Source organism: Mirounga angustirostris, unplaced genomic scaffold (genome assembly GCF_029215605.1).
Source record: "Mirounga angustirostris isolate CCGP_5_RB_7025 unplaced genomic scaffold, mMirAng1.0.hap1 SCAF_9, whole genome shotgun sequence".
Taxonomy (NCBI): Eukaryota; Metazoa; Chordata; class Mammalia; order Carnivora; family Phocidae; genus Mirounga; species Mirounga angustirostris.
Window position 1 is genome coordinate 110,659,718 of NW_026991717.1, and position 12,504 is coordinate 110,672,221.

The 12,504-nt window shown below is 36.5% G+C and overlaps 1 protein-coding gene across 14 annotated transcripts in view; it reads left to right on the top strand.

The window, feature by feature from the left end:
* The window catches only part of GPHN (gephyrin), a 624,049-nt gene that overhangs the window by 241,804 nt on the left and 369,741 nt on the right, over positions 1-12,504 (top strand). For all 14 annotated transcript variants that reach the window (XM_064571194.1, XM_064571187.1, XM_064571189.1 and 11 more), the window contains exon 3: positions 11,487-11,544. Coding sequence is in view for 13 of the 14 variants with exons in the window: in XM_064571187.1 (XP_064427257.1) it covers positions 11,487-11,544 (58 nt within the window). In the remaining variant the exon portion in view is untranslated. The remainder of the gene's footprint in view (positions 1-11,486; positions 11,545-12,504) is intronic.

The window sequence follows — 12,504 nt, forward strand, 5'->3', positions numbered from 1 at the left end:
TGAGATCATACCATGCATATTTTCAGACCACAATGCTATGAAACTGGAAGTCAACCACTTGAGACTGAAAAAATTTGGAAGGACCACAAAATGGAGGTTAAAGAACACCCTATTAAAGAATAAATGGGTCAACCAGAAAATTAAAGAAGAATTAAAAAAATACATGGAAGCAAATGAAAATGAAAACATGAAAGTCCAAAGCGTTCAGGAAAGGTGGTCCTGAGAGGGAAGTGTATAGCATTACAGGCCTTCCTCAAGAAACAAGAAAAGTCTCAAATACACAACCTAACCTTACATCTAAAGGAGCTGTAGAAAGAACAGCAAATAAAGCCTAAATCCAGCAGGAGAAGAGAAATAATAAAGATTAGAGCAGAAATCAATGATATAGAAATCAAACAAATAGTAGAACAGATCAATGAAACTAGGAGCTGGTTCTTTGAAAGAATTAATAAGATCGACAAACCCCTAGCCAGATTTATCAAAAAGAAAAGAAAAAGGACCCAAATAAATAAAATCATTTATGAAAGAGGAGAGATCACACCCAACACCGAAGAAATACAATTATAAGAACATATTATGAGCAATTATATGCCAACAAATTAGGCAATCTGGAAGAAATGGATGCATTCTTAGAAACATATAAACTACCAAAACTGAACCAGGAAGAAATAGAAAACCTGAACAGACCCATAACCAGCAAAGAAATTGAAGCAGTAATCGAAAATCTCCCAACAAACAAGAGTCCAGGGTCAGATGGCCTCCCAGGGGAATTCTACCAAACATTTAAAGAATTGATGCCTATTCCTCTGAAGCAGTTTCAAAAAATAGAAATGGGAGGAAAGCTTCCGAACTCATTCTATGAGGCCAGCATTGCCTTGATCCCAAACCAAAGACCCTACCAAAAAGAAATACAGACCAATATCCCTGATGAACATGGATGCAAAAATTCTCACCAAGATACTAACTAATAGGATCCAACAGTACATTAAAAGGATTATTCACCATGACCAAGGGGGATTTATTCCTGGGCTTCAGGGGTAGTTCAACATCCACAAATCAATCAACTTGATATACCACCTTAATAAAAGAAAGGACAAGAACCATATGATCCTCTCAATAGTTGCAGAAAAAGCATTTGACAAAGTATAGCATCCTTTTTTGATAACAGCCCTCAACAAAGTAGGGATAGAAGGAACATACCTCAACATAAAAAGCCATATATGAAACACCCACAACTAATAATACCTTCAAGAGGGAAAAACAGAGCTTTTCCCCTAAGGTCAGGAACATGACAGGGATGTCCACTCTCACCACTGTTGTTCAACATAGTACTGGAACTCCTAGCCTCAGCAGTCACACAACAAAAAGAAGTAAAAGGCATCCAAATCCGCAAAGAAGAAGTCAAACTTTCACTCTTCGCAGATGACCTGATACTCTATGTAGAAAACCTGAACAACTCCATCAAAAAATTGCTAGACCTGATCAGGAATTCAGCAAAGTCACAGGATATAAAATCAATGCACAGAAGTCTGTTGCATTTCTAAGCACCAGCAATGAAACCGAAGAAAGAGAAATTAAGGAGTTGATCCCATTTACAGTTGCACCAAAAACCGTAAGATACCTACGGAATAAACCTAACCAGAGGTAAAAGATCAGTACTCTGAAAACTATAGAACACTTATGAAAGAAATTGAGGAAGACACAAAGAAATGGAAAAATATTCCGTGCCTATGGATTGGAAGAACAAATATTGTTAAAATGTCTATACTACCCAAAAAGGGTCCCTATCAAAATAACACCAGCATTTTTCACAGAGCTGGAGCAAATAATTCTAAAATATGTATGGAACCAGAAAAGAGCCCGAATAGCTAAAGGAATGTTGAAAAAGAAAACCAAAGCTGGAGGCATCACAATTCCGGACTTCAAGCTCTATTACAAAGTTGTAGTCATCACAACAGGATGGTACTGGTACAAAAACAGACACACAGAACAATGGAACAGAATAGAGAACCCAGAAATGGACCCTCGACCCTATTATCAACTAATCTTCAACAAAGCAGGAAAGAATAGCCAATGGAGGGGTGCCTAGGTGGTTCAGTTGGTTGAGCGTCTGCCTTCGGCTCAGGTCATGATCCCGGGGTCCTGGGATCGAGTCCCACATCGGGCTCCTTGCTCAGTGGGGAGTCTGCTTCTCCCTCTCCCTCTGCCTGCCAATCCCCCTGCTTGTGCTCTCTCTCTCTCTCTGACAAATAAATAAAATCTTAAAAAAAAAAAAAAAGAATAGCCAATTAAAAAAAAAGCCAGTCTATTCAACAAACGCTGTTGGAAAAACTGGATAGCCATATCCAGAAGAATGAAACTGGACAACTTTCTTATATCATATACAAAAATAAATTCAAAATGGATGAAAAATCTAACTGTGAGACAGGAATCCATCAAAATCCTAGAGAACACAGCCAGTAATCTCTTTCACCCTGGCCACAGCAGCTTCTTGCTAGACATGTCTCCACAGGCAAGGGAAACATAAGCAAAAATGAAGTATTGGGACTTAATCAGTATGAAAAGCTTTTGCACAGCAAAGGAAACAATCAACACAACTAAAAGGCAACCTATGGAATGGCAGAATATATTTGCAAATGACATATCAGATAAAGGGATAGGATCCAAAATTTATAAAGAACTTATCAAACTCAACACCCAAAGAACTAAAATTCCAAGAAATGGGCAGAAGACATGAGCAGACATTTCTACAAAGACATCCAAATGTCCAACAAACGCATGAAAAAAGGCTCAACATTACTCATCATCAGGGAAATACAAATCAAAACCACAATGAGATACCAACTCACACCAGCCAGAATGAATAAAGTTAACAATTCAATTAACAACAGATGTTGAGGAGAATGGGAAGAAAGGGAAAACCTCTTAAACTATTGGGAATGCAAACTGGTACAGCCACTCTGGAAAACAGTATGTAGGTTTCTCAAAAAGTTAAAACTGGAACTACGGTACGACCCAGCAATTGCAGTACTAGACATTTATCCAGAGGATACAAAAATAGTGATTCGAAGAGGCACCTGCACTTCATTGTTTATAGCAGCAATGTCCACAATAGCCAAAACATGGAAAGAGCCCAGATGTCCACTGACGGTTGAATGGATAAAGAAGATGTGCTACATACACACAACACTCACACACACACACACACACACACACACACAGATACAGGAATATTAGCCATCAAAATGAATTAAATCCTGCCATTTACAACAACGTGGCTGGAACTAGAACCGTATTATGCTAAGCGAAATAAGTCAGTCAGAGAAGGACAAATACCATATGATTTCACTCATGTGGAATTTAAGAAACAAAACAGATGAATATAGGGAAGGGAAGGAAAAATAAAATAAGATAAAAACAGGGAAACAAACCATAAGAGACTCTAGGGAACAAACTGAGGGGTGCTGAGGGGAGGTGAATGGGGGGATGGGGTAATTGGGTGATGGGCAATAAGAAGGGCACTTGTAGTGAGCACTGGGTGTTATATGGAACTGTTGTATCACTAAATTCTACCCCTGAGCTAATAATACCCTATATGTTAATTATATTTAAATATAATAGAGAAATAGAATTTATCAGTAACTTTCATCTTTTTAATAAGGAAGAAGAAAAACTTATCTGGTAAAAGGAAGAGAGATAGGCATGGGTTAAAAGCTTGGAAAAAGATGGAAGTTTAGAATAATTGCTATTATATACACAAGTAATGTGTGAGCTGACTATATGTAATTAGAATGGCCGTTGAGCAGCAGCCATATCTTTTTTTTTTAAGATTTTATTTATTTGTTTTAAGATTTTATTTATTTATTTAACAGAGAGAGACGCAGCTGGAGAGGGAACACAAGCAGGGGGAGTGGGAGAGGGAGAAACAGGCTTCCCGCTGAGCAGGGAGCCTGATGCGGGGCTTGATCCCAGGACCCTGGGACCATGACCTGAGCCAAAGGCAGATGCTTAACGACTGAGCCACTCAGGAGCCCCGAGCAGCAGTCATATCTAAGCTACATTTAAATAGCGTAAATTTATAATAACTTTTACCACTGTTTCTTTTGTGTTTCCCAGTAGCATATAACAATATTTGTACATAGTAGGTGCTCAAAAGATTATTAAATAAAAATAGTTGTCAATAATATATCTGAGATTGACTGAAGAAGAGATACTTGCATGTATAAGGAAAATATTTAATGGCTATACTGAATAAGGCATTATAAATTGATAATAAAGTTTAAAAACAGTATAAATAAACATACACAAATTATGAAAATTGTTCATTAATTTAGACTAAAAAGGAATTTGGAGATAATTCAGAGAAGAACCACAAGAATATTCAAAGATTTAGAAAATCAAATTTAAAATAATTTTTTTTACAAAAATTTTTAATTTACTAAAGAGAAAGCTGAGTAATGATTTAGCCATGTAGTGCACAGACTTGATATATATAGAAGTATGACCATTTGTTTGGTATATACACCAAGACAGATCAAAAGAAAGTCAATATGAATTTCAAAATGAGTGATTTTTATTATTTATTCTAAAGGAAAAAAATACACAATAAGGGGCATTGGAATACATTACTATAGAAGATTATGTAATCTCTAGGTTATTAAAAAATTAAAATAGATTTTATTTTAAAAACATTTATTTCACACCTATTTATACTATACATTTGGCCAAGTTTTGTAATATAGAAACCATCTCTGACTTTCAGAGTTCTCTAAGGGGAAAGAGTTATATAAGCAGTAAGTTTTAAAGAGGACATTTTACATTGATCAAAGGAAGAATTAACAATTATAAACATACATGCACCTAACAGTCTTACCGTACAAGAAGCAAAAGCTGACAGAATTGGAGGGACAAATAGACAATTCAACAATAACAGCTAGAGAGCTCAATACCCCACTTTCAGTAATGGGTAGAACAACTATTCAGAAGAACAATACATTGTACTATAGATTTATAAAGTAAAGAATAGAAATAGGTACACAGTATAGATAGAATAGAGGAATTCATGTTTAACCATACAAGAGGGAAAGAGTATTGAAGAGATGAGAGAGGAATGTCCAAAATAATTATCCAGAAAAATTAACTTTTCATTTAGGTTTTAAAAGACCTATAGTTGTCTTCCAGGAAGACCAGTCAGAGAACACTGTACACAAAGATGTGGATATGTGAAAAGGTTTGGATCTTTGGGCAGCTATATGTGATTTTAAATTGTTTGAAATTTAGTAACTGCATTGTATTAGAGTACAGGAAGTAATAATACTGGGAGATGAGGCTGAAGAGGCATCATGTTTCTCTCAAGTCAGTGAAGGATATAGATAATGTATAGGTATTTATGACAGTATTTTAAAAAAATTACCTAGCATCTATGAAATATAAAGAAATTGAGTTAATGGGGCGCCTGGGTGGCTCAGTTGTTAAGCGTCTGCCTTTGGCTCAGGTCATGGTCCCAGGGTCCTGGGATCGAGCCCCACATGGGGCTCCCTGCTCAGTGGGAAGCCTGCTTCTCCCTCCCCTACTCCCCCTGCTTGTGTTCCCTCTCTCTCGCTTGTGTTCCCTCTCTCTCGCTTGTGTTCCCTCTCTCTCGCTGTGTCTCTGTCAAATAAATAAAATCTTTAAAAAAAAAGAGTAAGAAATCAAATTTTAATTCTTATTGTTTCTTTGCTTCCTGAAGAATATGCTAGTTATGATTTTTATCTCTAGTATATTTTGAAAAAACTAATTTTAAATATTTGATCCCATGTAGGGTTTTCTTTAATTATGTATTACCTTTAGTATTGATGAAACCTGTAAACCCTGAAAGTTGTTCTGCAGAGAATTAGAACAAAAATCTATTCCAGCCTCATCACAATTATCTACCTTCCTGCATCTAAATTCAAACAATCTGTCTTCTCATGTGTTATCAATAGTGAATATACATGAAAGAACCATGCAAACTTCTAAGCAAAGGTCAAGCAATCTGTTTGTGTACTAAATCCTATCCCTTTTCATCCACCCAAAGATATAGCTTCCACAATTTTCCAATATCCTGAATTTTTACTTTTCTATTTTCATTTGATTTTTCTTATCAGCATATAAACATGCTGTTATTTTCCTATAAAAAAGATATCTTTTGGTCTCCTCCTTCCAGTTATTGACCTATTTTTTTTTCCCTTTGTAATAAGGCTTCCCTTCAAAGTCCTAGCTTCTGGCTTTAATTAAAATTCAAATCTAAGCAGTGCCTGGATGGCTCAGTTGGTTAAGCCAAGCAGGGAGCCCAACATGGGGCTCGATCCCAGGACCCCTGGATCATGACCTGAGCCGAAGGCAGACGTTCAATCAACTGAGCCACACAGGCACCCCTCCTCCACCACCTTACCTCCTCCTCCCTTTCCCTGCCTTTTTAACAGTTAAAACCATTATGATTGACTTGAAGCTGCTGTAAGAATACTAATCTGGAAGCCTACCTTCCCTAGGTAGAGATTTCAGGAAAAGCAATATTTGAGGCACTGGTAGTCAGCATTAATCAAGAGAAAATGAGTTTTTTTATTGAAATAGAATTAAGGTTATCATAGCAACTTTGTTTTTATTTTTTCTTCCACAAGTCAAACATTATCACAATTGCATCTTTCAATCATTATTGTTTATAATGTTTATAACAAATATAAACTATTTCTGTAATCTGCAATGCCATTTATTTAACAGTTGCTGTAGACTGTAGTATTACCTTACAATGATAGGTAATTTTATTTTTTTATTTTTTTAAAAGATTTTATTTATTTATTTGACAGAGAGAGAGACAGCAACATAGGGAACACAAGCAGGGGGAGCAGGAGAGGGAGAAGCAGGCTTCCCACTGAGCAGGGAGCCTGATGCAGGCTCAATCCCAGAACTCTGGGATCATGACCTGAGCCAAAGGCGGACGCTTAACGACTGAGTCATCCAGGCACCCCCAATGTTAGATAATTTTAAAATACTCTTTATTTTGAAATAATTTCTAACTTCAACTTCTGCCTAGTTCTATTTTGACACCTTAGTGCGTTATATTACAGATATTTGTTTACTCAGTCTGCTTCTATATAAGACTATGATTTCTTTGCATTCTCATTCCCTGGTTTGTATCTCTTACATAAAATAAACTCAAAGAATAAAATGATTAACTCATTATTTGCAAGATGGAAAATTGAAGTCCTGAGTTTTCAATAGTTTTTTGCTCTAAATTCCTTATTGATATCCCAACAATTTCAACTTTTAATTTAAAAATTTAATAATTGACAGTAAAAACATTTTTTAAATGCCTACTTGAAACCTCTTACAGATAGTTATATAATTTTTCATTTTAGTAACATGTAGTCCTCTTTTGCTGTTTATCCTGCTATGGTCTTATTTACTATATCACTTATATATGTTGTATAATCTGAATTAAGTTAAATATCATTAGTATTTTCATCATGCAATCATGGCACTTTAAATCTAGGAAGTAATTCTCAAATCAAGGTTTGAACACTATTTCCATTAGCAAGAATAAATAGTAATAGTAAAGGGTTTAAATGTAGAGTTTTTAATAAAATCCGTTGGGCTGAATTAAGTTATTTTAAAATAGAAACCAGAATGTCATTTATTAATTTGTACTTAAGACAGGAAATATCCTCAAGTATCTAGAATATGTAAGTGCCTTATTTGTGATACTCTCTTTTCTTTTTTTCTTTTTTCTTTTCTTTTTTTTCAGTTAACAAGCAGTTTGTTTTATTTTTAAATCTAGGATTAGATACTTGGTTTCACCAGATTATTTTTCAGTAATTTTTGAGGTGACCATATGAAGTCCGACAGTGTGATACCTCCAGCTTTGGTTTTCTTTTTCAACATTCTTTTGGCTATTAAGGCTCTTTTCTGGTTCCATACAAATCTCAGGATTATTTGTTCCAGCTCTGTGAGAAGAGTTGATGTTATTTTGATAGGGATTGCTTTGAATGTATAGATTGCTATAGGTAGCAGAGACATTTTAACAATATTTGTTCTTCCAATGAATGAGCATGGAACGTTTTTCCATTTCTTTGTGTCTTCCTCAATTTCTTTCATGAGTGTTCTATAGTTTTCTGAGTACAGCTCCTTTGCCTCTTTGGTTAGGTTTATTCCTAGCTATCGTAGATTTTGGGTGCAATTGTAAATGGGATCGACTTCTTAATTTCTCTTTCTTCTGGATCTCGTTGGTGTATAGATATGCAACTGATTTCTGTGCATTGATTTTATATCCTGCCACATTGCTGAATTCCTATAGGAGTTCTAGCAATTATGGGGTGGAGAATTTGGGTTCTCTACTTAGAGTACCATGTCATCTGCAAAGAGTCAGTGTTTGACTTCTTTGCCAATTTGGATGCCTTTTATTTCTTTTTGCTGTCTGATTGCTGAGGTTAGGATTTCTGGTACTATGTTGAACAACATTGGTGAGAGTGGACATCCCTATCGTGTTCCTGACCTTAGGGGAAAAGCTCCGTTTTTCCCCATTGAGAATGATATTCACTGTGGGCTTTTCATATATGGCTCTTAAATATTGAGGTGTGTTTCTTCTATCCCTACACAGTGAAGAGTTTTAATCAAGAAAGGATGTTGTACTTTGTCAAATGCTTTTTCTGGTTCTGTTGAGAGAATCATATGGTTCTTGTCCTTTCTTTCATGTAGTGTATCACATTGATTGATTTGTGGATGTTGAACCAACTTTACAGCCCAGGAATACATAAAATAAAGGGGAAAAAATTAAAATTGAAAGACTAAAGAATTGTGGGGGGAAAAATGAATTCTATATGCTATATTCCCCTAGCACTGGAGTTTTGCAGTTCTAAATGATCGATAAACTTGATCTTGGCTGGATGTTCTTGCTGATCTTCTGGGGGAGAGGCCTGTCGTGGTGATTTTCAAGTGTGTTTGTCCTGGGTAGAATTGTACCACCCTTCCCAGGGGGCTAGGCTAAGTAATCTGCTCCAGATTGTTTTTTATGGTTTTTGTTCCCTGAAGGCTTTCTGCACAGCTCTAGAGGATGAGAATGAAAATGGTGGCCTCCAAATCTCCAGCCCCAGAGCCGAGAGCTCTGGGCCCCACTTCTCAGTGTGCCCTGGGGTAAATGCAGTCAATCACTCCTGTCTCCCTGGACTCTGTCTGCACTCTGCGCTCACCCAGTCTGAGACCGAGCATTTCTATGTCAGGCACATGACCCTATTTTGAGTCTCCAAACCCTGCAGACTCCTGTGGTGCCCTCCTCCCAGAGTAGGAAAGGGAGTCTCACCAGTTCTGCCGCTTTTTGGGCCCCTGTTTGAAGAGTGGTCAGCTGACTGTGCCATGGTTCGTGGTATGTGGCAGCCCTGAGCAGAAAGCCCACTCCTGGGCTCACTGAGTGTATCCGGCTTCCCTGCTCCAATGCCTGGTAACTCAGTTATACTCAAGCACCCCCGGTCTTCCTGTGACCCCCAAGGATCCTAAGACCACACTGTTCCACCTAGGATTCCGCCCTGCTTTGCCACCTGAGCACCTTTCAGGCAAAGGACATCTCTCACCACAGCCGACTTCTAAAAGTTCCGATTTTGCACTCTGCTGCTATATCACTTTTTGGTGCTAGCTTATGGAGGCTTCCTCCCCCTGCGGTTTATCTTCCCGTAAATCTCCTTGGATTCACTTCTCTGCACCTCCTACCTTATAGAAAGTGGTTGCTTTTCTATTTTTAGAGTTCCATCTATTCTTTTTTTTTTAATTTTATTTATTTATTTGACAGAGAGAGAGATAGCAAGAGCAGGAACACAAGCAGGGGGAGTGGGAGAAGCAGGCTTCCTGCCGAGTAGGGAGCCCGATGTGGGACTCGATCCCAGGACCCTGGGATCATGACCTGAGCCAAAGGCAGACGCTTAACCACTGAGCCACCCAGGCGCCCTAGAGTTGCATCTATTCTTTTTTTAGATCTCTGGTTGAGTTTGCAGGTGTTCAGAATGATTTGATAGCTATCTAGGTGAATTCCTGGGACCAGATTAAACTAAGATCTCCTACTCCTCCACTATCTTGGACTGATACTCTCTTTTCTGATATTGAAGTATTTATAAAGTTAAATAAGTAGTCAGAAAGTTCCTTTTTAAGCACTGAATTTGAGTAATGGTAGATAGGTAATCTTGATGTTTAAGAGCTTAGAGTACCTGATAGATACATGATAGTAGTCACAAATGCAAGCTATATGTGTAATTTAAAAGTTTTTGTAGTCACATTTTAAAAACTAAAAGCAGCAGATGAAGTTAATTTTAAAACTATAGCTTAATTCAATATATCCACCATATTATTTTAAAATGTATTCAGTATTTTTTAATTAGCCTTTTTTTATACTAAGTACTTTAAATCTGGTACATATTTTACACTTAATGTGCATCTCAGTTACATCCTTCAATTACTTGTGGAAATTACTGAATCACCCTGTATCTCAATATCCCAATTTTTACAATGGCAACTGTTATGAGAATTAAATTAGGGGCACCTGGGTGACTCAGTAGTTAACCGTCTGCCTTCAGCTCAGGTCATGATCCCAGCCTCCTGGGATCAAGCCCTGCATCGGGTTCCCTGCTCATGGGGAAGCCTGCTTCTCCCTCTCCCGCTCCCCCTGCTTTTGTTCTCTCTCTCACTATATCTCTCTCTGTCAAATAAATAAATAAAATCTTCTTTAAAAAAAGAATTAAATTAGATAATATATAACATGTCTGGCAATTGATAAGTGTTAAATAATTCTTAGCTACTTTTTTAAAAAAACATTTTCAAACAGGTGATCATGGCAGTAATGACTTCAGTGCCTTAAGGCAAAGATCATATTTTAGGGATTAAATTGTAACCCTTAAACACTCATCTCTTTTCCTTGGACAGTGCTGGACACACACACATCTCTCCAAGTCCTTGTTTAAATTACTTTTAAAAAGAAGCAAAATCATTATTGGTTCATCAATTGTGACTCACGTACAACACTAATATAAGATGTTAATAACAAGGAAAACTGGTGGGGCATCTGGGAAATAAACCTCTTTACTTTCTACTCAATTTTTCTGTAAATTCAAAACTACTCTATAAAAAGTAAATTATGTTTATTAAAAACAAACCAAAAAGGCAAATATCATATCTGTTATTAGTTCTTGCTACATCTTAGTTGTGACAGAATCCATCAGTAAAAGTGGTAACAATACTAAAAGTATCAATGAGAAGTTTATAGTTAAAAATATAACTTAATGTTTCCTCTTTTAGTAGTCATTCATTATCCACCTCTTTTTAAGTAACATATGGAAAACTTAAGCATGGAAAGGTCATTTTTATTCCATGGTCATTGGGGCGGGCAATGGGCAATTATTGGTGGCATTCTGATGCTAATGGCAGAAATACTCCATATATTTTTATAGACTATTGCCAGTTTTGAGAATATTTTCTTTTCCTAATTTCAGGTTGGGTGGGACTATATCAGCATACAAGATAGTACCAGATGAAATAGAAGAAATCAAGGTATAGTATGCCATTTTTCATCTCTAAGAAGACTTAGTATCTTGCTGGGTAGGTGGGGGAAGGATTGCTTTTTCTTTATACTATTGAATGTTTGGGTGTGTTGGGATCTCATTTAATTCACTTATCTATTTTAATTAAAAAATATAAGGTAACCCCCATCAGATTTCAATCACCATTATCAATGCATTTCTTGAAAATTATTTGGAAGATTAAAAAGGAACACTTCATGTGAAATTCATTGAAAATCTACTTAAGAAACACTATGTATAGCATTAGTGTGCATAATGGATTATCTTTCTATCTTGTTTTAATTTATTTTCCCTGTAGGCTTTCACTAATTATAAGTACCAATCTTCTAGAAAATATTTTTTCTGGTTCCACTGAAAACACAGTATGCCAATTGCAATTTAAAGTCTGTAGTACATGGGGCACCTGGGTGGCTCAGTCGTTAAGTGTCTGCCTTTGGCTCAGGTCATGATCCCAGCGTCCTGGGATCAAGGCCCGCATCAGCTCCCTGCTCAGCAGGAAGCCTGCTTCTCCCTCTCCTGCTCCCCTTGCTTGTATTCCTTCTCTTGCTGTGTCTCTCTCTCTGTCAAATAAATAAATAAATAAATCTTTAAAAAAATAAAATAAAATTTATAGTACATTAAATGAAAACTTGACCTTACTCTTTGAAAATTACATAATCTGCATTCTTCTGTTGTTAACATTTTACCCAATCCTATGGACTGTTAGTCTTCTGGCATATCATGTGGCCCTTCCCCAAGAGCAATTTACAATCTAATCAGAACTGAACTTATTATCTATTATATAAATAAAATTTAACAACTTGATAGCAGTAGTCAAGGATAGCAATACTGAGTTAAATTGTTAACAATATTTAAAGATCCAAACAAATCATCAAGCTTAATTTAATCAAGCTTTCCAAAATCAGGTTCAATAAATTCAAATCTTAGTCAA